This window comes from Sinocyclocheilus rhinocerous, unplaced genomic scaffold, assembly GCF_001515625.1.
Source record: "Sinocyclocheilus rhinocerous isolate Xijiao unplaced genomic scaffold, SAMN03320098_v1.1 scaffold681, whole genome shotgun sequence".
NCBI classification, from domain to species: Eukaryota; Metazoa; Chordata; class Actinopteri; order Cypriniformes; family Cyprinidae; genus Sinocyclocheilus; species Sinocyclocheilus rhinocerous.
The window spans coordinates 1,629,756-1,653,827 of NW_015641029.1; the positions used below are offsets into that span (position 1 = coordinate 1,629,756).

Below are 24,072 nucleotides of genomic sequence, written 5' to 3' on the forward strand. Positions count from 1 at the left end.
TATGAAATGCAAACAGAACATGTTTCTGTGTCACTCCTTCATAATACACACGTTGTTGCATTGAATTGTGTGACAGTTTTATGTTATTAAAAAGGTTTTGCGAATGATTTATGCAGAAATTTGTTTTCCTTGTGTTTCATTAATGGGCTTTATTGTGTGTATTTTCTCATCATGTTTTTTATCTTTTAATTGACTGCTTTCCGGGACTCAGAGAGAGGTAAATTGATTTACCCTTTTGTTACTTGTATTCTCATCATTGCCTGGTTGTAGTCTCTTGTAGGCCATTGTGTTCATAATAGCTTATTTTTAGTGGAAATGTTAAAGAATGTGTGTAATACAGCTGGAGGTGTAAGTTTAGAGACACTCATTCATCAGACAGCCACGTGCACCTGCATATAGTAGGTGAGGTGTGTGCATTTTATCCATGGTTATATTTTACAGCATTTTTTGTTTGCTTGAAATGTGGGTGTGTTTCTTTAAGTAACTGTTTTAAATTGATTGTCTCTGTTAAAAATAAAGGGCACATCATCCATCAGGGTGTTTGAGGGCACATGCACAAACACACAAATACACACAAAATCACATTCACAGATCTTTTTGTTTATAATCAAGTGTCTGTTCATCTGCACTGTTTATTGATGTAATATGGTTGTTGTTGTTGTTTGTTAAAGCAATTCAAATATTTGCTACCTTTTATTATTGCACATTCCGGGTCTTATTGTCTAATTTATTCCAAATAATAAAAAAAAATCTTTCTTTTATTTTTTTAAATAAAAATATAATATCTCAACCTGGATCCATTCTGGTATGTAAATTTTTGGGGTCCAATCATTTCCCTATGGACAAAATAAAGTGACGTCCTGCATTTTTCTAGTACGGTATCCTTTTTGGAAATATGACAGATTATGAGTGAAATGGGTTGTAAAATGTGTTTCATGTTGACTTTAAACAGCTGTTTACATATGATTTAATCTTGTTTGATTTTAATTGTGTGCAAACAGGGATTTTGCATATGTAGCGCGAGATAAGGACACCCGGATATTAAAATGTCATGTGTTCCGCTGTGACACCCCTGCCAAAGCCATCGCGACGAGTCTGCACGAAATCTGCTCCAGGGTGAGAACTAAATGCTACACAAACAACATCCAACACAAAATGATCCTCAATGACCCATTCAAAACAGTGTAACAAAAAAATTATATTAGATTACAGTGAAAACCACTGGCAGTCTCAAGTCTGTGCGCAAAGATAGAGCACAGCTGAGAAGGAAGAAATAGGGTTCACATTCTGTTTAGACTGCTGATTTAGGGCAGCGAGTTTAATGAGTTCGATTTCTATGTAATAGATCATGGCAGAGCGCAAGAATGCCAAAGCTATGGCTGGAGGATCCCTACAGGACAGAACACATGCTGGGCTCGACGTCCCGCTACAAGGTAACACAGTATGCTTATGTGTGTTTCTTCTCTGTTGAATAATAGGTTTGTGTGTGTGTTAATGTGTATGTTGTGTATTACCCTTAGCAGAGTTCCCCACACCAAAGACTGAACTGGTGCAGAAATTCCAGGTGTTATACGTTGGCATGATGCCGGTTGCCAGACCTATAGGTGAGCAATCACTCATAGTCTTACATTTTTTAATGCTCTTTTTTTCCTCACCTACACTCGCTGCTTTTCTACTTTTGTTCACATTTAACACATTATCTTCCCCGAATTCTCCACTGGATTTCTGAATAAATTGGTCATAAAATTGGATCTGATCTTTAACAAAAGACAAACACAATCTGCTTGAACAAACAATGTTTTTTTTCATGTGTTTATTAAAATACAGTGTAAACATTCACAGTGCAGGGTGGAAACTAATGTAAATCCTTATTCAATAGCTTGTTGACCTTCCTCCAAATCAGCCACGCATGACTCAGACGTTTGGAACTATTCCTCCTTACAATACATTTTCAGTTCAGTGATATTTTTGAGATGTCTGGTGTGCATCCTCTCTTCAGGTCATGCTTTTTTAACCCTTTCCAGCTTTATGCAAGACAACAATTCTTCATCTTAGGTGTTCTGAGATGTCTTTTGTTGGATGGTTTACATCAGACAAAAGCGTCTTGTGAATAGCAAACTTTGTGATTGTTGTTTTATAGGGCAGGGTGACTCTGACCTTGTCTCATTGATTGTACTCCAGCTTAGATGACTCCTGACTCCAGTTAGTTTTTGTAGAAATCATTTCCACCCTACATAGTGTGTTACTGAAAGCATCATTGTTTATTTCTGTGAACATTGTTGTGACTTAGTTGTAGATCAGTTCAAATCTTATGGCTATTTTATGTTGAAAGCCAAAGGGTTCACATACCTTTTCCTGGGGACTGTGCATGCAATTACAAGGTCAGATGTTCTTGTTTTCTAGGCATGGACATTCTCAATGGTGCAATAGACAGTTTGATAACGTCATCAATTCGAGATGACTGGGTCCCTGTGATGTTGAATGTAGCCGATGCAACAGTCACAGTCATCAAAGAAAAGGCAATTACACATCCTTTCACTTGTTAAACCCCATAACATCTTTATAGCTTTGTGTTTACTAAAGTACAACTTTTTGTGTTAACACAGTTGTTCAAAAAAGTTTACTCATGTATGATTCTTGGTGTCATAACCTATATTAGGAGGAAGAGGAGGTCCTAGTGGAGTGTCGTGTGCGTTTCCTGTCATTTATGGGAGTTGGGAAAAATGTGCATTCATTCGCATTCATCATGGACTCTGGGAACCAGCACTTTGAGTGTCATGTGTTTTGGTGTGATCCCAATGCTGGCAGTGTGTCAGAGGCTGTTCAGGCCGCATGCATGGTGAGTTATAACGGTTCAACACCACATCAAATATAAATGGGCATTGGGCACTATAGCTTAATAATAAAAAAAAAATCAATGTCAAGACCAGAGCTGGGCAATCTAGCTGCAAAAATAATTAAATGTCAGCCTACTGAATAGTTTGCGGTCAGTAAGAATTTTTTTACGTTTTTTTTTTTTCCAGGTATGACGCATTAAATTGATCAAAAGTGACAGTAAAGACATTTATAATGTTACATCAGATTTCTTATTTCAGATAAATGAAAAATGTATCAGCGTTTCCACAAAAATATTAAGCAGCGACTGTTTTCAACACTGATAATTGTAAGAAATGTTTCTTGAACACCAAATCAGCATATTAGAATGATTTCTGAAGGATCATATGACAGAGTAATGGAAAACTGGTAATGATGCTGAAAATTCAGCTTTGCCATCACAGGAATAAATGACATTTTAAAATATATTAAAATAGAACAGTTATTTGAAATTATAGTAATATTTCACAATATTACTGCATTTTTTATCAAATAAATGCAGACTTGGTGAGCATAAGAGACTTCTTTCAAAAACATTAAAAATGTTTGCTGTTTATTAACTGCCCTATATATTATATATATTAATAACTGTACATAGCCATAAACAGCTACCCTAATAAAATGTAGTAAAATAAAAATATATTTAAAAATGACACACTGACATTTCTGTGAAATTAAAACCTGATGGCCAAATAAAAAATAACAAAAATAAAACATTAAAATCCTTGTAATAATCACAATGTTGCTTAACCATTGTAAATGTCTGATTTATCATCCACCCTTAGTCAAGATGTGGTGTTCAAACAACAACCCAACCTAAGCCTAACCCATTCTATTGAAAGTTTTCTTATTTCATAAAGTTTAATGTCATATTTCATAATCAGATCTTATCCAACCAAGCCTGTTACATTAAATTCAACACATGAATTCATCCACTCACTGTTTCTTCTTGTTTTCTTCATTTCTTTGTCTCTGCAGTTGAGGTATCATAAGTGTCTGGTGGCACGCCCTCCATCTCAGAAAGCCTGCTCACAAGCACCCCCTGCTGATTCAGTCACTCGCCGCGTCTCCACCAGCGTCAAACGTGGAGTTCTTTCCCTCATCGACACGCTCAAACAGAAGAGACCAGTCACGGAGCTCCCCCAGTGATCTGACACACAAGCACGCATTCGCACCGTCACGCTCTGCATGCTAATAGCTATCAGAATGTCCTGTACATATCTGTCCAGTCAAAGCAAAACTCGAGGACGAAAACGGTCTGAAATTCTGAAACAAGTCATTATCAAATGAGCTGATGCCAAGAAAATACACCCTTTACTCACACACTCACAAACACACACCTAATCCAATATCTACAAGCCTCTCTCTTCCGTCTCCCATATGTCAGTCATGCATATATCTGCATGGGAAGCCACGCGTCTCCAGCATGACTGTAACCAACAGGCTTGGCCCATCTATAAGCACCACCCTATCTGGACAAAGCCTGCTCAAAGAGATCATTTGAAGAAAGCTTGTGTAATTCAAAAAGAACAAATACGGCTGCTTCACTCAACGAGCTTCTTCATATTGTCACAGTTCATCGCTGTCGCATGACCGTATGTGTGTGCATGTGTGTAGAGGAGCTTGATGCTGCTTCATTTGCTAACAGATGTTCACAAGTGTCATAAAAGCTATTTTTGTTGCATTCTTTATTATCCTGATGAACACAAAACAAGAATGGGTGGATGAGAGGAACTGTGCACTGTGTTCCATTCAAAGTTGGATGACGGATGTTCTTTCTTGATATCTTCTGACCAAGGTGCTCCAATGTTCAGTGCTCAAAAGATGATGTGCAAAGGTGCGGTAACATTAGCGATGTTTTGGCGAAAATTTGGACCATTGTTAATTGTCAGTAGTGCAGCGATGTATGAAGCACAACTCGTGTAAAAGTTGCTTTCAAACCAAGTATATTTGTATCGGTCAGCGCAGTAAAAAAACTTGAACCCGATAAGTCTGCACGGGGAAATCGTTCGCCCTCAAGTGAAATTACCGATCACATGGATTCCTACTGACACATTGGTAAATGTGACCGCACCTTCTGGCAACAAAACAACAACACTACATTACATTAGCATTGCATTTGTTCAGTGTCAACAATGAAGTCTTCTAGCAACCAAATTGTGGGGGGAAAAATGGCACCTCACAATGCGCAATTTGGAAGTTCGAATTCAAGTGAAGTTCCTTTGCACTTTTCCAAGTAGGAAGATGGAAATCGCAACTCTTTCAGCTGAGTGAAACATCATTAATGTTGAAATACATCAAAAATGTTTTCTTCAAGAAGCTCTGCTGACATGTTCATCTTCACCAGAAGTTGATGAGGAGGCTTGGAAAAGATGCTAATATTAAACAAACATTAATGAATCAGACTTCCCATAGACTTGCTGTGCATTAACACAGGTGGAAGGACATTACCTGTTCAGTTTAGTGTGTAGATGTAAAGTATGAATGTGCTTTTTATATTTCCAAAGTGAAATTGTCTTTTTTTTTCTTTGAAAGAGAGAATGTTGTGGAAGAGAACTGAATTACTCATGGAGCAACATACAGGAGGCAGCAACTTTATGCCTAGAGTCAAACAGTTCATTCGTGTCAATTCTGCTTTGAACCCCAGCATAGTGCTTACTTCCTGGAGAGGCTCTCCAGTGAATGAAAGTCAAAAAATACCTGACTAACAGGAGCTATCTGCAGCAGATCCAAGTTAGTGAAAAAACTCCAGAGCTATTTCAGTTCCAGCATTCATTCCTGACGTTTGGATGGCATTAGTGGCTCTACATGTCCTGGTTGCGCTTCATAAAAGTTTTTTTCCCCCCGCACGTACCTACATGGTCTTGCTGTACTCCTAGACTTACCCTTTCTTTCACAAGGGTTTTGACGAGTCACTTATATGTGTACATATAGTATCTATATATAGCAAACATCATATCATAAGGCTTTATTTTTTGAATTTCAGATACTTTTATTGTCATGTTTTGTTTGTTTTGGTCATACTTGCCTTGGCATGTCTTGTGATCCCGGTTATTCTGGCCATACTGTAAAAAAAAAAAAAAAAATCATGTATGTGTTGTAGATAAACCAACTGACAAAACAAAGAAAAGAAGAAGAGTGAAAGATGGTAGAGATTGTGAATATGAATTTATTTTATGGTCCTTTTTAGGAGAGCTAGCTCTAGAGGAGGAGATGTGAACTGTAAGTGTCTATCTATGCATTCTTTTAGCTCTGAGGAAGATTTGAGAGGAAAAAAAGACATTGCCTTGCATGTCCTGGGACAATTTAAGAAGACACTGTACTGAACAGAAATTAGATTTTTTATTTTATTTATTCTATTTTATATCGGTATATACTGGTTGCATTGTGATGTATCAGAAGCTTAGACATTCTTTACCCTTATACAACAAATCAAACCAAGTCAATTCAAATCACTGTACAGTTACTCTGGAGAACTGTTTATCTCAGACGCTGACTGCCATGATAACATAACATTTAAAAGGCTTTGTGACCAAACCAACATTAGACGTAGGTATAGCTTCAGTCTGCTTTAGAATACACTATATGGACAAAAGCATGTTAAACCTAACAAGTGGCTATTCGGATATTTCGGTTGCAACCGGTGCATAAAATCAATCTCAAACAATCTCATGTTGGACCCTTCACTCAAAATGTGTTTGAGAACTTGAGATGCAGTGCAGGAAATTGGTGCCCAATGCAGGGATTCAAAACACATTTTTAAAAGTTTTAACAAGATTCGTTTTAAAAACATGGCTCCCAACATAGGATTTCAAAAGACATGTTTTTTTTTAAAAGGTTTAACTTCATGTTTTAAAAATGTGGCGCCCAATGTAGGGTCTCGAGACACGTTTTTAAACGTTTTCGATTTATTTTAAAAACAACAAAAATCAAAGACGTCCATCTATAACGCATAACACATTTACAATAGCAAACCATTAAAAAGCTGTGCAGTGAAACAAATTTTTAGCAAATTAGGGCGCAGTTGAAGCTGGTGTATCAGCAAAAAGAAGGACTAGTGTCCTATTAATGATTTGTATTGTATTACACATCCATTTGGTCATTTAGTGTATGTTCCAAAATGTCAGTTTAAACAAGATTATCATAATCAGACCAAAATTAGAGTGCATTTGTTTGGGTAGTATGTAGATGTTTAGCTAGCGCTACTATAACCATTACTCTGGTATCTTGACGGCACGAGGCCTCCGCATTCACCCTGCAGATAATCAGTGCTAAAATGACCTGACATAAATCAATCTGCCTGTGTACTGCACCCCTTCGCTTTCCCCAATATCCAAAAGTGCTTATTGGTTTTTGTTCAGTTGTTTTTTTTTTCATGTGAATGTCACTTTGTGATGTTGGGTCTTATACAACTTACTGTTTTCTTTTGGATTTTTTTTTTTTTTTTTGATTCCCTCCTTTTGGGGTTTCATTGTGAATAAGAATCAATCACACTTTATGTTTCAAAATGAATTCAGTGGCAACTGGCAAAGTCAGCTGTTACATGCAAAACCAGAAAGAGGGAGGAGGCTTATGGGTAGTGTAGTCCAGTACAGTAATTCAGCATAGAATCATCCTTCTCTTGTTAGCCAAGAGTAGTGTGTTTGACTCTAGTGTTCTTGCATGGTGAATCACTCTGATTGGCGATTATCAGGGGAAATCTCATCACAAGGATTAACAAGCTACGAATTAACACTACTGGTGAAATACACTCAAACACGTTTTTGTGGAAACGTTGGCTTTCTCTGCTCTTCACTAATTTGTACACCATATAAATGTAAACTGTTGTGAAAATAAATGGCATATCACAAAATACATCAAAATGTTTCTGGCTGTTAATTGATTTCATAAAATATAGTCTGTTGTTAGTAGCAAGAACCTAATGAACTAATGAATGTAACAAGTTTTAAAATTGTTGTGGCAAAGTTGTATGATCTGATTATGGCCCACTGAGGTTTAGGGGTGGACCTTCATGCTTATGTCTCTAAAAAAAATCAAAGCCTAATTGTACACATTCATATGAAATTGCCAACTTGTAAAATAGTTTTCTTATGAGATTGGGGTTGGATATTAATATTTTATAAAATATGAGTCAATAAAGCTTTAGTGGCATAATTATTAAAGTCATGATAAAACATTTTCTTCCGTATTGTGAGGTACATCTGATTATCAGAAAATGTAGGGCAGGCACTTAGTTCTACCCACTGGTTGTTGATTGGATGGAAGTAGATAGACTGAATATTTATAGTTGGGCGTAAGAAAGGGCCAAGGTTTAAGCAGATAAAATGATGGAAGTAGTCCAACATTTGTCATCAAAAATAAATAAATAAATATGCTGACTTAACATTATCAAACTGTATAAAATAGTTACATTACAGAAATAGTTAAGAAAATATGTTGAATAAATAAATAGTTGGTAAAATAAAGACAATTATGTAAACATTTTATAGAGATACAAAATCTGGTTTCAACTGATTTAACGAATAATTGAGATATAAATTGTTTAAATTAATTTCAATAAATAAGATAAAATATTTTAAAAAAAATTGAGATATAAATGTGGTTTTAAGTAATACACCACTCAGTCAATCAACTGTGGTGCACATTAACGCAAATCTGTTTTCTCATATTCTGACATATAGTGCAACACACAAAATTTGGACCTTAGACAGGTTACAAATCACAAATAAAATCATTTATTCAACACAGTATACATGCTACAGTTACAGTGTTGCCAAAGTACAACATACATAAACATTAAAGGGATAGTTCACCCAAAAATGAAAATTCTGTCATTAATTACTCACCCACATGTGGTTTCAAACCTGTAAGGCATTCGCTCATCTTCGGAAAACAGATTATTAAACAAGGTATTTGTGATTAAATCCGAGAGCTTTCTGACCCCTAAAGTCATTATTTTAGTTTTTTGCGCACAAGAATATTCTCGCAGCTTCATAAAATTACAGTTGAACCACTGATGTCACATGGATTATTTTGTCGATGCTCTTGGTACTTTTCTGGGCCTTGACCGTGGTAGGACCCTTGCTGTCTATGGAGGGTCAGAAAGCTCTCGGATTTCATAAAAAATATCTTAATTTGTGTTCCAAAGATGAACAAATTTATGGGTTTGAAATGACATGTGGGTGAGTAATTAATGACAGAATTTTCATTTTTGGGTGAACTATCCCTTTAATCAACTATACTGTTTTAGTTATGAGATCAGTACCTTGCTTTCAATGGCGAAAACAATTCTTCTTTTGCATGTAAGCACACGGGATGTGTATTTATGAACAACAGGTTGTAGCTCAACGGCAAATGATGGAGTCTCTGCCTTTGGCAATGCTGCTAGAAGAGGAAAGACTGCTGGAGAAATTAGAAGACATGGAGGAGTACAATCGATGGGACGAAGAGAGATGTGAAGGACTGAGCGGATACACAGGAGGAAGACTGAACTCTCTTGACCGGTTTTCCTCCCTGTCTAGCTTGAAGGCTTCTGATTTGATCATTTCCTTTTTTGGTTTAACAGACTCTCGTTGAGACGCAGCTCTGCTGTGCAAATGTCTGAATCTGTGCGGTGACACTGGGGTTCTGATGGCAGCGGGTTTGCTCTGAGGTGGAGTTGGTTTAATGGAGGTAAGGGTTGTGTGTTGAGATGGCCGAAGGTGCAGGAGTTTCTTGCGTGGAGTTCGAGACTTGCTCTGATGTTCTTTACGAGTGCGGGACTTAGACTTTTTTCTCTTGGACTGCTTAACAACTTTAGCTCGAGGCTTATGACCTTTTGGTCGCTTCTTTTGCACAACAGAAGGCTGATTTTTATTGTCGGATGAGTGGTCTAGAACACTGGAGTGATTTGTAGTGCTAGATGTGGCATCCATAACTGCAGATGTTTGACTTGAAGCATGATCTAGGATTGTGGAACTGTCATTCAGGACTCTGGAAGTGTGATTGGAATCGTCTGCTGTCTGGATGATGGTATAGATGAGCACACCGTCAGCTGGAGGACTCTGACTGATCATCACCGATGCGGGAGGCTCAATCAGGGAGGAAGGCGGAAGAATTGGTTTGGATCCTTTTTGTTTTTTTCTCTTTTTCGGTTTCTCTCCATTCACGGGGTCAGGAGGGCGCAGTCCGCCCAACAAACCTTTAGCAGCAGCTCGTGCTAAAATATCCTGCACAGTTTCTACCTCTGCTGGGTCTTGCTGTTAGAAAGTAAAACACACACATATGCATAAAGCAATATTACATATAGGGAGACTGGGGCTAGTTGTCATAATATCTCAATAGTCTTAGCCACAGACGGCACAACCACAGTCTGCCGACCATATGATTTATTCTGCTCACAAACCTGGAAAAGTGCTGGTAAGCTCTGACTAGCTGATTTTACACAACTTCTGTCAACAATAAAAATGAAGGTAGATTTTAATCATAAAGTTAAAAACTGTGTTCTTGGGACAAGGGTTTATGTCAGGTTGGGGCAAGTTGTCTTGTGTTTTCAATGGATTTAATAAATTAACGTTTCTTATTATTCAGTCAAAGTTGTGCTGCTTAATATTTTTTATGCAAACCCTGATACATTTTTTTTGATTCTTTAATAAATAGAAAGTTAAAAAACAGCATTTATTTGAAACCGAAATCATTCTAAATGTTTATACTGTCTCTTTTAATCATTTTAATGCATCATTGTTGAAGAAAAGTGTTAATTTCTTTGGAGAAAAAATAATCTCACCGACATAAAAAAAAGAAATAATTCATCGTTTTATATTATTTTATTTTTGCATTTCACAATTGTTTTACTATCAGTGACAAATAGCAGATTCCTGTAATGATAACTTTTGGAGGATAATGGTCAATTTAATTTTAATTTCAGTTGACTTGTATATTCATTGTAGTACAAAAGTGACAACTAACCCCAGTCTATCTGCAGTATAAAGTGCAAATGCAAGCTTACACACACACATACACACACAAAAGAAGCTACAGCCTTGTTTCTCTTGCTGTTTGTGGTCTTGTGTGGATGCTAATGTGATCAGACACGTGTTCATTATTTAGTGCGAACCGGAGCTACGCTGCCAGTATTTAGGACAGCAATGCATCAAGCTCTGCATGAGTGTGTGTGTGTGTGTGAGCTCACTCACCAACTCTACTCACAGACAATTCTTCACGCTTGTTTAGATATAAACACAGCATATGAATCACAGCAAATCATTATGGCTGTAAAAGTCCTATTATATATGTTATAAAACCTGTTAATCATTTGATTTTCTCTCGTTCCTTCTTTCTCACCTCTCTTTTCATCACACAGAGGAAACAGCCATTTGTGACGTCAGATGCTTGAGTTCTGAAAAACTTCTCTTCCTCATCATCCCATCCTGCACTGACCAGCCTGAGAGAAACACGGAGAGAGATGTTTTGTGTTATAAATTCAATCCAACTCATATCCATTTTCTCATAACTCAAACGTTCACATAATTCTTCCCCCACTTGCTTTTCTGTGGATTAACTGCAGTTTCCATGGATACAGCAACTTTAAATCCTTACAGTTAGTGGCGTGTGACAGTAAAGACTTAATGCTTGGACAGTGTGTGTGTGTGTGTGTGTGTGTGTGTGTGTTTGTGTGAGAGAGAGCGAGAGAGATGCGTGTGTACCTGAAGGGCACAGCTTTTGCTTTGCTGTCTGCGTTCTCAAGCGCTCTCTTCACAAGTCTTTCATTCTCCTCTGGATGTACTGAGCATGTGCAGTACACCACAGATTTCACCTTAGGAACTGCAGTTAATCAAGTTAGGTCATTATAACTCAGATGTATAAGCAATATTTTAGCTGCATTTATTTAATAAAAAATAATAAAAATATCGTAAAAACAGTAATATTGTGAAATATTATTACAATTTAAAGGGATAGTTCACCCAAAAATGAAAATTTGCTGTTTATCTGCTTACCCCCAGGGCATCCAAGATGTAGGTGACTTTGTTTCTTCAGTAGAATACAAACAAAGATTTTGAACTCAAACCATTGCAGTCTGTCAGTCATATAATGGAAGTGAATGGGAATCACGGCTTTGTCAAAAAAAACACACAAAAAAACATACACAAACAAAATCAAATTAAACCCTGCGGCTCGTGATGATACATTGATGTGTAAAGACACGAAACGATCAGTCTGTGCAAGAAACTGAACAGTATTTATATCGTTTTTTACCTCTGATTTTCACCACAATGTCCGAACTGTCCTGAGTGCATTCTCAGATGTGTCTTCTTCTACTTGCTTTACGGCAGATTGCAAACTTATAAGTGCATTACCGCCACCTATCTCTCAAATGGACCATTGACACTGTATCTACAATCTCAATTAGGAGTTTCAATGGTCCGTTTGAGAGATAAACTGTTTTAGATTTTAAAGGGGTAATGAACTGAGAAATCAAAATTCCCTTGATCTTTAGATATATAAGCTATAAAATGATATAAAAACATACCGTAAGTTCCAGAACTCAAAACTTTCTCGTTAGTCTAAAAACAGCTTATATTGAAGCCAGTCTGTCAAAACGACAGCTTGTGGAATGTGCCACTTTATGATGTAATAGTGTGGCTAAACACTGTCTCCGCAGAGGAAGATCAACGCCTGCTTCTACATCACTGCCTGTTTAGCCCCGCCCACCAATTTGCGCATGTAGTGTAAATAATGAAAGAGGAAAACACAGGTCTACGCAGAAACCAAATGATAAACTTTATTTGATGAACTTCATTTTTAATGAAGATCCAGACAGTGTCAGTAAGAACTTGGCCCTTTGTTCACTTAATTTTACAGCGGATTCATTTACAAACAAGGCACAATTCGATGCAGGATTTTCAGAAAGATTGAAACTAAAAGACGATGCTGTGCTGACTATATTGGATTACAAGTGTGAGTAACTGTTATTACTGTGTCATCACTATTGCTTTGTCTGTTATTACAGATAGTGTGATATGTACCGAGTTAGCTTATCATAGCAGTGGGCATTTACTTCCGAGTTTACAATTCTCCACGCTTATTCAAACAGAGCGTTCTGATGAGGGGGGTCAAAAAAGGACAGAAAATAGCCTATTCTAAATTATGATGACAGTACAAAATAATAAAAAAGGCAGTTCATGAACCCTTTAATATATTTTAAAAAGTTATTTAAAATGCAATACATTTTTAGCAGCCATTATTCCTGTCTTTTCTCTCACAAAATAAACGTATGAAGGTAATGCAGAAAACAATTAATTTGTTCTTGATAGAATTGATCAAGATTTATTCTCTATATTGTATTAATTTAACCTTTTTACAGAAAAATAAACAAACATTTGTAATTGTTATGAATTATTAATTGTTAGTAAATTATTTTTGTAGTATAGAGAGACACACATGAACACATGGATAAAAATTAGGGGTCCCACTTTATATTAAGTGGCCTTAACTACTATGTACCTACATAAAAAATGAGTACAATGTACTTTTCACTTAGAGGGAGTATTAAAACTACTTAATGTCACAGAATCAGGTAGTAAATGAATGCGTGTGTGTGTGTGTATTTGTGTGTGTCTCACAGGTGAGTGCATGGTTGAGGTCCTGTTTCTGCTTGGCAACCAGTGCCTCCAGTTTACTCTCAGAAACGATTCCTTTAGACAGGCCATGCAGCAGCCCTCTGTCTGAATAAGAGCAGTATACGTTATTTTGAAATGTTGTATTAGTTTGCATTTATTCAATGCTCACCCAACTGCCACAATGAAAAAGAGAATGTCTCAAATGTAAAATCATTCATTGCTCTACCTCCACTCTCATTGAGGATAAACTCGACAGGGTTACAAAGTGCTGACGCAGAACACTTTGGGAGCAACACAATCACCCGAACCTTCTGAATACGCAAATCCCATTCATTAAGTTCATTGAAGTACTCAGACATCAGTTTCACATCTATGGAAAAAACGAAAGAAAATACCTGAGAACCAATACTTCACTACTGGCCAAACAAAGGACAGGTACTTTATTATGGTACGTACTGTAGATATCACTCATGAATAAGGTTCAGCAGAATAACACTTACTTTTGCAGGCAGTAGAGGTGAGGATGGTTTGTAATTCATTGTTGAAGGTGGAGAAATTAAGGACCCCACATACATGTACACAGCCAGAACAGGCAGCGGCCTGGACAGCTACATGAGCCACAGTCAGAGCAGAGAAAGATCCCACCATGAGAACGTCTCCACTCTCCACCAACAGCGGGCGAATCGCACATGCTGCCAGACTGCGAGATTTATCCTGCATTCATACACACATATTAAACCCGGATATGGATTTGCATTGATGATGCTTGTTTGTCTGTATGTCTTTATTACCTGTATCATGAGTGTGTGTTCTGTCACTAGGTTGGTTTTCTCCAGTTGTTTTGAGAGCCGTCTGGGAAACAGCAGTACATTGGAACAGTGTTTGTCCTTACAGAACACATTTCCTACCAGGGGTGTGTGTGAGTCGACCTGAGTAAAGCCTGATGTCTTCAGAGTCTCACACACATTTTCAATGCTGAATAAATTGGAATACAAACACAATATGAGAAGTGTACATATTAAATCAGGAAAAATACATTTGTGCATGCATAAATACATACACAGACACACACTACCTGGCTTTGAGGGTGTTGACCCAGGCATAGAGCGGTAATGTTTGTGACCTTTGTTGTTTAACCCTCACAACTGGTGGCAGGAAACTGTCAATTGTCAGCAAATTCTGTTTTATTCTGTACTGAGCCAGTGAGGCTTCCAGTTTGGTCTTGAACCTGATATGTACACACAAACATACAAGTGCTATTTTTAAGGTCCAACACTCATAACACTTATGTAACATCACCAGAGGATTCATGTAATGTAATTTAATTTAATTTAATTTTCAGGACAATGTTGCAGCTCTGAAAAAAAAAAGATTTAAAAACAGTTCTAATCTATGGAAACCCTGTGGGGAAGAAAGGAAATAAAGCTGGAATTAAAAAAAAAAAAAAAAAAAAAATGCCAGTTGCGAAATATGAGGTCATATTCCAAAATTGTAAGTCACTCACAACTGGAGACACAGTTGCAACTATATGAATTATTATGATAAACTATTATTTTAAAATATTTTAATTATTAAAATATTTAATTATTTTTAAATGTTATAAATTCATTATTAGCATATTTTTTTTGTAGTATGGAGAAAGAAAATATAAAAACATGGATAAAAATAGGTTCAGTAAAGACAGCAAAAAAAAAAATATATATATCTTATATTTCTCATTCTCACTTAGTGAAAAAGTATGAGTTTTAATCTACAGAAATTCACCTTACAGAAAAAATATAATAGTTAAAAAAGAAATGAAGTCACAATAAAAAATAAAAAAAGTACAACAAATGAGGTCACATTACAAAATATAAAGTTACAACTGAGAGAGAGAAAGTCACATTTATGAGAAATAAAGTCACAATTTTGAGATATGAAGTTGCAAATACACCTTTTTTTAAACTCCGAGGTAGAACAGGCTTTCATTGAAATCTTTGAATTTATATATATCAAACTTTGGTATTTTGGGCAATTTGAGACATTTCTGAGATCATTTCTGAAACTGAGGATACTTAAGCAAAGGTCTCAACCTGCTCTCCAATTAATCTCATTGCTGTCTAGGAGACATAAGTGAGATTTTTCATTCCATGGGTTTCAAAGAACATCATTACTGTAAGTCTAACTTAAAGAATGAATGCATTTTCACAGGGCAGACCTGCTCGTACTGACCTACAAAGGCTGTCCTCCACCTGTCTCACTTCCTTTATTAGTCCCTCCTCTGCTCTCTTCATTGGCTCTCTGGGCTGGAACTTCCTGTCCAGGAGGTCATAGAGTACGACCACCACAAGAGCCATAAGATCATCTGGCTGAACACACACAAACTCACCCATCAAACTCAAAGTCAATAATAATATCAAGATAAAAGGGCAGATGTCAGTCATAACAGACCCACCATTTGCTGAGAACGGTGAAAGTTGCTGTCAGTCAGGATCTCCTCCAGTAGATCTTGGTCTGTGATGGTAGGAGAAAGTTTGGGATGTTTAGCTTTAATAAATGAAGTTGAGCAATACTGTACTGATACTATTATATCACTTCTATACTGCAGTGGATAGTTGTAATACAACAGCATAATATGAAGAGTTAATGTGGGAAGCAAAAAACTCTACACCAGAAATCCTAAAATACACAACCGCAAAATTGACGTGTGAGAGTTACATCCATTTTGCTGAGAAATTAATTTAAAAAATAGTTGAATTCCAACTCAGACTGGCTTACTACATTTAAAAACGGAATGTGAACTGAATTATATATATATATATATATATATATAATTACCAACTTTCATGATTTTTTAAAATATTCCTCCTTTCAAAAGTTTTGGTGTAGACATTGTAGTTTGTTTGTTTGTTTTAAGCATAGATCTAATTGTTTTTTGGATGTAAGCTCAAAACAAAACAAAATTATAACGACTATAAAATAAAAAAGCTCCTTTAATATATTGTATAATACATTAAACTGATAAGCTTTTGTCTGATTTTTCCGAATTGCATACAAATATAAATCATTTGTTGTTTTTGTGTTTCTGGATGATAGAACTGGCTGCAAGTATAAACTGACCTCATGCTTACAGTTCAGCGCAGCCATTAAATTGTTACAGCAGTCAGTAACTGATGTCTGACCTGCTCACTAAAAGCAAATAGATGTCCTTAAAAAAAATAAAAGAGTAAAAAAGCCTCCCCTAAGCAAAAAGTTTAAGAAAATAAGTGAGAGAGAGAGAGAGAGAGAGAGAGAGAGAGAGAGAGAGGTGAAGAGAGTAGAGGAATGAGTCAGAGACATGTGTGGGGAAGATAAGCTACAAGAAGAAACTCAACCAGAATGTGACCAGACATTCTCAAATTATTGATTCAGGACCTCAGTAATGGAAAGAAGAGGGGGTAGGCAAGGAAAGAGGAGATCAGACGAGAAGAAATGACAGGAAACATGGAGAGCATGCAGCTTTGCATGAACCACAACCCAAAAGTCAGTCTATTATCTTCCAATTTTCTGATATGAAGCTTTGGAAACAATACAACAAAACATGGTAGCACTACATTATTAGTTAAAATGAGTTAATACATAAAGACAAACCAACAATAAGCAATATTCATGTTAGCTCAGGTCCATTAAATAAATGTTAACAGGTGTAAAAGTAAATGTTGAAATGAACATTAAATATAGATTACTTAAGGATATTAATATTCAATATTAACAATACGTTGAAAATATTTTGACATTAAATGTTTTTAACTCCGCTTAAGATTTAATTTGTACCAAGCAGGGTTATCTTAATGCCTGTTCCATCAGAGACCACCAAAGAAAAAAAGTGTGACATCCAACCTCGGTCTTCTCTACATTATAAAATGGAAAAGCTCTCCTCTGCTGTACTATACTGTTTCACAGTATAGGATGAAAAATGGAATTTTGGGTATAGTAATATACGTTTATGACTCTTCATCTGTTTCCAACTACACCTTTGAGTCATGAGGAACTGAATAATTGATGTTAAAAGATTTGTGGGCCACAAAAAGAATGACATCAGTGACCACAGGGACATTATCGGCAAAAACAATCAAGATGAATTGGACACATTAGATTCTTGTGCCTTCTAAACAACTTCTTTATCATCACTCTTCATGATATTTACACTCTTACCCAAGGCTTATTTTGCTTCTTTATAGAACCGACTTGAATGCTAGAATGCTGAAATTTTTCAAGGAAATGTAATGTAATACTTAAAAATCCATTTTGACCTGGCTTTATTTTGTCACTCACATTTCAGAGTGTTAAACGCCAGCTCATACGCCCAGTGCTCATTCTTCTTGGTGTTGGCATCACCGTCGTTAACAATCCCAGAATCTTCATCATCATCGTCATCATCATCATCACCACCACCACCACCATCGCCTTTAGGACTGGTGCACCTATAGCGAATGAGTCGGTGTGCGAGGTCTTTCTCCACATGAGTTTTCTGGAAAATAGCTGCAGCATGAATGTACACAGAGTCTGGGAATCCCAAAGGCATCCCCTCTCTCTCCATCTTGTTCCTTTCTGTGGACACTGCAGTGACCCTCTTTTTAAGAGACTGGATACATACTTTTCTCATTGGGCCCTTAGGAGAAATTGGAGTGTGTGCTTTATTTTTAGGAGCTGATTCTTGATCCAGCAAGTTCAGTGATGTGACGTCTGGTAGATCCGAGTCCAGTGTGGAGCTGAGAGTCTGTTTAACCATTCTGATTCTGTAAAAACACTGCATTTGTGATTACCATAGATCAGTTTGAAGTATTATTTTACATACATTATTTAGTTCAGAGGCTTTCAACTAGGGTCAGTACATTGACAATATAAAAGCCAGTTATTTAACTTGTAAACAACATGTTTTCTCACACAGTATAATTGTAGTCTTTACATAAATCAAACTACGGGGATCATCAAATTTGGGGGCACTTGGCATCTGAATTAGTCTATTTGAAAATATTTTATAGTATTTTGACCCCATATGTTAAAGATTATGCAGTATACAGTTATATATGAATATACAGTTGGGCCCAAAAGTCTGACACTACTAGAACTTGTGCATAAAATCAGTGCAGAACCTTAAATATTTCTTATTTATTTTACATCACAACATTTCTTTATTTCTTTCTGTCTTTACTTTCGTTCCTGTAACTGGTTAGATTAGAATTTGAATCCAAGATTGTAGACTTTTTCAATGTAGACTTTTTTTTTTTTTTGAACTGTACATAAATTACTTTCCAAAAGTTTAGGGTCTGTGTGACTTTAAGAAATTATTTTATTCAGCAAAGATGAAAAGTAATCAGAAGTGACAGTGAAGACTGTCCTTATGAAATTTCTTTTCATCAAAGAATCCTGAAAAAATAATTGTGATACTAAGAAATGTTTCTTGAGTAGCAAATCAGCATATTAAAATGATTTATGAAGGATCATGGGACACTGAAGACTGGAGTAAGGGCTGCTGAAAATTCAGCGTTGCCATCACAGGAATAAATTACATCTAATAAAATAAATAAAATATACAATTCTAATAAGAATTATTCACAATATTACTATTTTTAGTACATTTTTGTTTTTGCTGCATTTTTTAAGCATACTAGACTGCTTTCAAAAACATTAAGAAATCTTACTGACCCTAAGCTTTTGAACAGTATATACAGTCTCAGACCAAACTGTGACATAGCAAGAGTGCAGAAACTTAAATATTTCATCTTCATTTTCACTTTAAATTTTTTTTTTAAAATCTTTTAAATTTTGTAATTTCCTAATTATTGACAGTTTAGCATTTGAAACGCACATATTCAAAATCGAATTAGTCAAAACAAAATTTTAATACATACCTCTCTTAATGTAAGCGCAGTCAGCTCGGCAACAGGTATGAATATAAGAACAGAATGTGAGAATTAGGAGCTCGCTCTGTCTCTGGTCTCAGTCTCTCTCTCTAGCTCTGAGATCTTGTGTCACTACAACAACAAACACATTTGTTCTTGTCAACAGAGTGTGAATCTTCTCTCTACAGATGTAGTCACTCAGCTATCAGCAGCTCATCATCACTCCCCTACTCTCGCTCTCTCTCTCTCTCACACACACAAACACACACACACACGTCTGGTTTGCTATCCTTGTGGGGACTCTCCATAGGCGTAATGGTTTTTCTACTGTACAGACCGTATATTCTATTGCCCTACACTAACCCTACCCCTAAACCTACCCCTCACAGGAAACTTCTGCATTTTTAGATTTTCAAAAAACTTAATTCTGTATGATTTATAAGCTTTTGTAACCGTGGGGACCACAATTTGAGTCCCCATGAGTCTGTGTGTAGTCAAGTTTAAGTCCCCACCAGGATATATAAACCATTTTCAAAAAACTTCATTCTGTGTGATTTATTAGCATGTTTACCCGTGGGGACCTCAATTTAGGTCCCCACCGTGACACGAGTCCCCATGAGTCTGTGTGTATTCAGGTTTAAGTCCCCACCAGAATAGAAAAACAGGTACACACACACACACAATGAATAAAAAAAATAATTAAATAACACACTCACAGGTTTGAGTTAAGGAAGATATGTTAAAGAATATAGCACATATAGTGTCATATATGTTCATTTGTAAGTGTGTTTGCTGTATTTCTTACCCACTTCTTTACAAAACTGAGGTGGTGTTATTCACTGGAGTTAAGTTAAAGAACAGGCTACTGGCTTTAAGGGTAAACAGACTCCAGAGTAACGCTTAATTTATGCTCATTTGAAACCCTCTCATGCCTGACGCACGTCGGCTCCAATGAGACACAATTAGCCTGACGTTTGCATTCATCATGTTAAATGATGCATTGCTTTGGGCTCAAATCCGAACTAAGTCTCCCTGTTACCCCCACATTAGCACCGAAACAAACTCAACAGGTCTGTCTTCTATGTCAGAACTTCCAGTCACTTCAAAGAACTGATGTGATGATGGTTTTATTCTGAACTTTGACAGCCAATCAGCTGCTGAGTCTAATTAAGCCCCACCCAGACATCACCCGATTGGTCTATGCTGTTATCAGCTGACTTTTAATTAGTGATGAGATCTGCCAATCTCTTTGAAAGTAATCTTTTGTTGCTTTAACTCCAGATTAGTGGAACAAACACAGTGGAAACATGAGACTGCCTAATTAATAATGTGTGTGTTTGGGGTGTGTATACACTTCCGTGTGTGTCTGTGTGCTGAATTAGTAATGTGAAGAAATAAACAGCTTCTTTTTTTCTCATTAACCCACATCTCAGTGCCTCAGGGGCAGATCAGTGTGTTCAGTGACAGTACAGGTCATTCAACTTCAGTGCTATTTCAGAAAATGTTATTTTAGTATCAGTACTAGTTTTTGTTAAGATTTTTACATTTAATGTTTTCACTTGTTTCCCCCAGTTGATGTGTTTTTTTTTTTGCAAGTAACATGGTTTTAGTTTTAGAATGACAGTAACATGGTTTAAGTTTTAGAATGACAGTAACATTTCAAACATTTAAACCAGGCAGGGTTAACCTTACAGTAGTATTTAACACTATAACCCCAATTCCAGAAAAGTTGGGACATTTTGTAAAAAGCAATAAAAATCTAGAATCTGATTTGTTAATTCTCTTTAACTGTTATTTAATTAACAAAAGTACAAAGAAATTATTTGCAATGTTTTCACTGACCATCTTAAATGTATTTTGTAAATATAAAATTGTTTTGATTTTAATGATTTCACAAATGATATTAAATTCATTGTGTCATAGATTAAATAATTTAGATTTTATTCAGTTTCCATTAAAAACTACTTAAAAATATTATGTGAAATATTGTTACCGTACTTTTTTAAAGCTCATACCATTTTTTACAGTGTATGAAGGATTTTGAAAGTCTGAAATGCCCCTTTTATACCTAATCACAATCACAAATCTCACCTACCAATTCACCAGCTTATTGTGGACTGTTTCAAAACAGTTTAATTAGGATATTCTATAGGCTAACCTTTTCACTTTTATTTTGCCTCTGTCCCAACTTTTTTGGAGTGTGTTGCAGCAGCCATGTGCTCATTTATTTTAATTGGGTCATATGATGTTGCTAAAAAGAACATTATTTTGTGTATTTGGTGTAATGCAATGTGTTTATCCGGTTTAAGGTTCAAAAAACACATTATTTTCCACATACTGTACATTATTGTTTCTTCCGCCTTTCTGAAACGCGTCGATTTTTACAAAGCTCATCGGTCTGAAAAGCGAGGTGTGCTCTGATTGGCCAGCTATACAGTGCGTTGTGATTGGCCGAATACCTCAAGCGTGTGTGCTGTGTGATTCAGTGATTCAGTGTGTAATTCAGATAAAACGAGCAGACTGAACAGAAACGATCGTCAAAAATGCTTGAAAGGAAAAATTGAAATCGCATCATATGACCCCTTTAAATTTGATTTTCAAAAGTCTGTGATTTTGAGTAAGGCCTGTTTATATTTGACTTTGAGTTATTTTGTACAATTAAAATACTGTATACAGCCAGACAGATCAAGTAGGAAAAAACTTGTTACTGCATTAGCATTAACAGAGCTACTTCTCATTGAACAAAGCATCACGCCTCATAGTAGTACATGCAGTTACTCTTTCAAATGTCAAACATAACTGAACATTAAACATTAATAGATGTTTCCCTTTACTCAAAAACACATAAAGTAGCACTAAATTTCAATATTTACTCTCCATATCTAGCCATATACAAAGCATGCTGGGAACTAACGATCACCGCCAAAATAAAACCGCATAATTGAGCTAATTATCTTAAAATAAATAGGTAGCCTTTTTTCTTCTTTTTTTTCAGTTTAATCAGTTCCTCATTTCAAGCCTCAAAACTGCTCAAGTTTACTCAAAAAAAAGGAAAACATATCTCTTGGTTTTATTAGTGAAAAGTTCTCAATATTTTCTATACAACACTGAACGCTCCGGTTACTGACTTAACCTCGGTTCCCCGAGATAAGGGAATGAGCATTGCGTGAGACGCTAAGGGAAAACTCCTGTTTTCTCTATACTGAAGCCTGATTTGTTCACATTTGTGTTGCTGCACAAACCAATGGTGCTTTAGCCCGCCAGAAAGGGTGGAGCCATCCCTTATATAAGTCGGCTCAAAGCGCCATTCATTAGATCATTCAACTGAAGCAACAGTCATCGATTTGCGTACAGCTTATAGCGTGGCAAGTGACGCAACGCTCGTTCCCTTATCTCAGGGAACCGAGGTTACATCAGTAACCAGAGCGTTCCCTTTCGAACGGTCTCTCCCGTTGCGTGAGAAGCTAAGGGGAACGCATTCAATCATGCCGTGCTATGAGCAGATACAGGACATCCTGCTCTGCGAGTCCAGTCTTGGAGCACTAATAAGGACCCCTGAGAACATGAGCACATTGTGCCCCAAGCTAGTAGCTTAGAAGCACTAATATAACCAGCTTCGCCCAAGGGTGAAGAGTGGTACATTAAACTGAAAGAACTCGCACCTGTAAAGCAGGGACATCTAAGTTATAGAATCTGGCAAATGTGGATGGCGACGACCAGCCGGCGACCGCACAGATCTCACCAATAGAAATTCCACTGGACCACACCCAGAAGGAGGCCATCCCTCTTGTGGAATGGGCTCTCACACCTATAGGGCACTGCAAGCCTTCTGAGGCGTAAGCCAAGGCTATCACATCAACAATCCAGCGAGAAAGTCGCTGCTTTGTGGCCAGCAGTCCTTTATGGAGGCCTCCAAAACAAACAAAAAGCTGCTCTGACTGTCTAAACAGGCTAGAGCGCTCTAGGTATACTCTCAGAGCCCTTACTGTACAGAGCATGTCTGGACCCTGCTCACCATCTGTAACGGGGAGCGCCAATAGGGAGTTCACCTGAGCTCTGAATGGAGTCTTGGTTTTAGAATGACTTTACAGTCATTAGGCCCAAACTCAAGAAATGAGGCGCTGATTGACAGCACTTGCAAGTCACCCACTCACAAAACTGATGCCAAGGCAAGGAGGAAGGCCGTTTTAATTGGCCGAACTGAGCAGCTCGAAGGGGGGCCCTCTTAGGGCCCGCAGAACTATAGACAAGTCCCAAGATGGCACAGTCTGAGGGCGAGGTGGATTCAGCCTCCGTGCACCCTTCAAGAACTTAACGATCAGGTCGTTTCTGCCGATCGATTGGCCAGCTTCGAGAGAATGGTTTGCTGCGATAGCTGCCACATACACTTTGAGCGTGGAGGGGGCGCGCCCCTTATCCAACAGCTCTTGCAAAAAGGTTAGCACATGGGACACGTCACATGATATCGGGTCCAAACTTCGTGCAGAACACCAGTTAAGGAAGGCTGACCATTTTAGGCTATAAAGTCATCTTGCAGACGGGGCTCTTGCCTCCAAAATGGTATTACTTACTCTTGCTGGGAGCTGATTAAGCTCCCGTCGAGGCACCATACATGAAAGCTCCACAGCTCCAGCCGGGGATGCCAAATCATGCCTTTCGCCTTGGAGAGAAGGTTCCTTCTCAGCGGAATGGGCCACGGAGCGGGGCCACTAGGAGGAGAGAGCACTTGGTCTCCC

At 37.2% G+C, this 24,072-nt stretch overlaps 2 protein-coding genes across 8 annotated transcripts in view; one reads left to right on the forward strand and one right to left on the reverse strand.

The window, feature by feature from the left end:
• Positions 1-7,653, forward strand: part of LOC107754164 (amyloid beta A4 precursor protein-binding family B member 2) — a 58,060-nt gene extending 50,407 nt beyond the window's left edge. For 5 of the 7 annotated variants that reach the window (XM_016570523.1, XM_016570525.1, XM_016570528.1 and 2 more), the window contains 7 exons: positions 212-217; positions 1,002-1,116; positions 1,346-1,433; positions 1,521-1,604; positions 2,404-2,519; positions 2,660-2,839; positions 3,853-7,653. In XM_016570523.1, the coding sequence (XP_016426009.1) occupies positions 212-217; positions 1,002-1,116; positions 1,346-1,433; positions 1,521-1,604; positions 2,404-2,519; positions 2,660-2,839; positions 3,853-4,023 (760 nt within the window). In that variant the 3' untranslated portion in view covers positions 4,024-7,653. The remainder of the gene's footprint in view (positions 1-211; positions 218-1,001; positions 1,117-1,345; positions 1,434-1,520; positions 1,605-2,403; positions 2,520-2,659; positions 2,840-3,852) is intronic. The other 2 variants (XM_016570526.1, XM_016570527.1) reach the window with 2 other exon arrangements.
• Positions 7,654-9,047: 1,394 nt separating this feature from the next.
• On the reverse strand, positions 9,048-20,405 carry LOC107754184 (putative methyltransferase NSUN7). Its single transcript, XM_016570546.1, has 13 exons — positions 20,142-20,405; positions 19,346-19,468; positions 17,766-18,229; positions 15,907-15,965; positions 15,684-15,820; positions 14,548-14,700; positions 14,264-14,447; positions 13,973-14,186; positions 13,699-13,842; positions 13,476-13,577; positions 11,559-11,676; positions 11,197-11,296; positions 9,048-10,112 (listed from the first exon to the last, which is right to left on the reverse strand). Exons 3-13 carry the CDS (start codon positions 18,220-18,222, stop codon positions 9,219-9,221), a joined length of 2,562 nt encoding a protein of 853 aa, XP_016426032.1. The 5' UTR covers positions 18,223-18,229; positions 19,346-19,468; positions 20,142-20,405; the 3' UTR covers positions 9,048-9,218.
• Between the last annotated feature and the right edge of the window lie 3,667 nt (positions 20,406-24,072).

Excerpts from the sequence above, each read along its gene's own strand:
- LOC107754184 (XM_016570546.1), bottom strand. The coding sequence starts at position 18,222 with ATGGTTAAACAGACTCTCAGCTCCACACTGGACTCGGATCTACCAGAC. Across the intron at positions 13,578-13,698 it reads TATCCTCAATGAGAGTGGAG|ACAGAGGGCTGCTGCATGGC; the intron begins GTAGAGCAATGA and ends GCTCTTATTCAG. Across the intron at positions 11,677-13,475 it reads CCTCAACCATGCACTCACCT|TTCCTAAGGTGAAATCTGTG; the intron begins GTGAGACACACA and ends GATTAACTGCAG.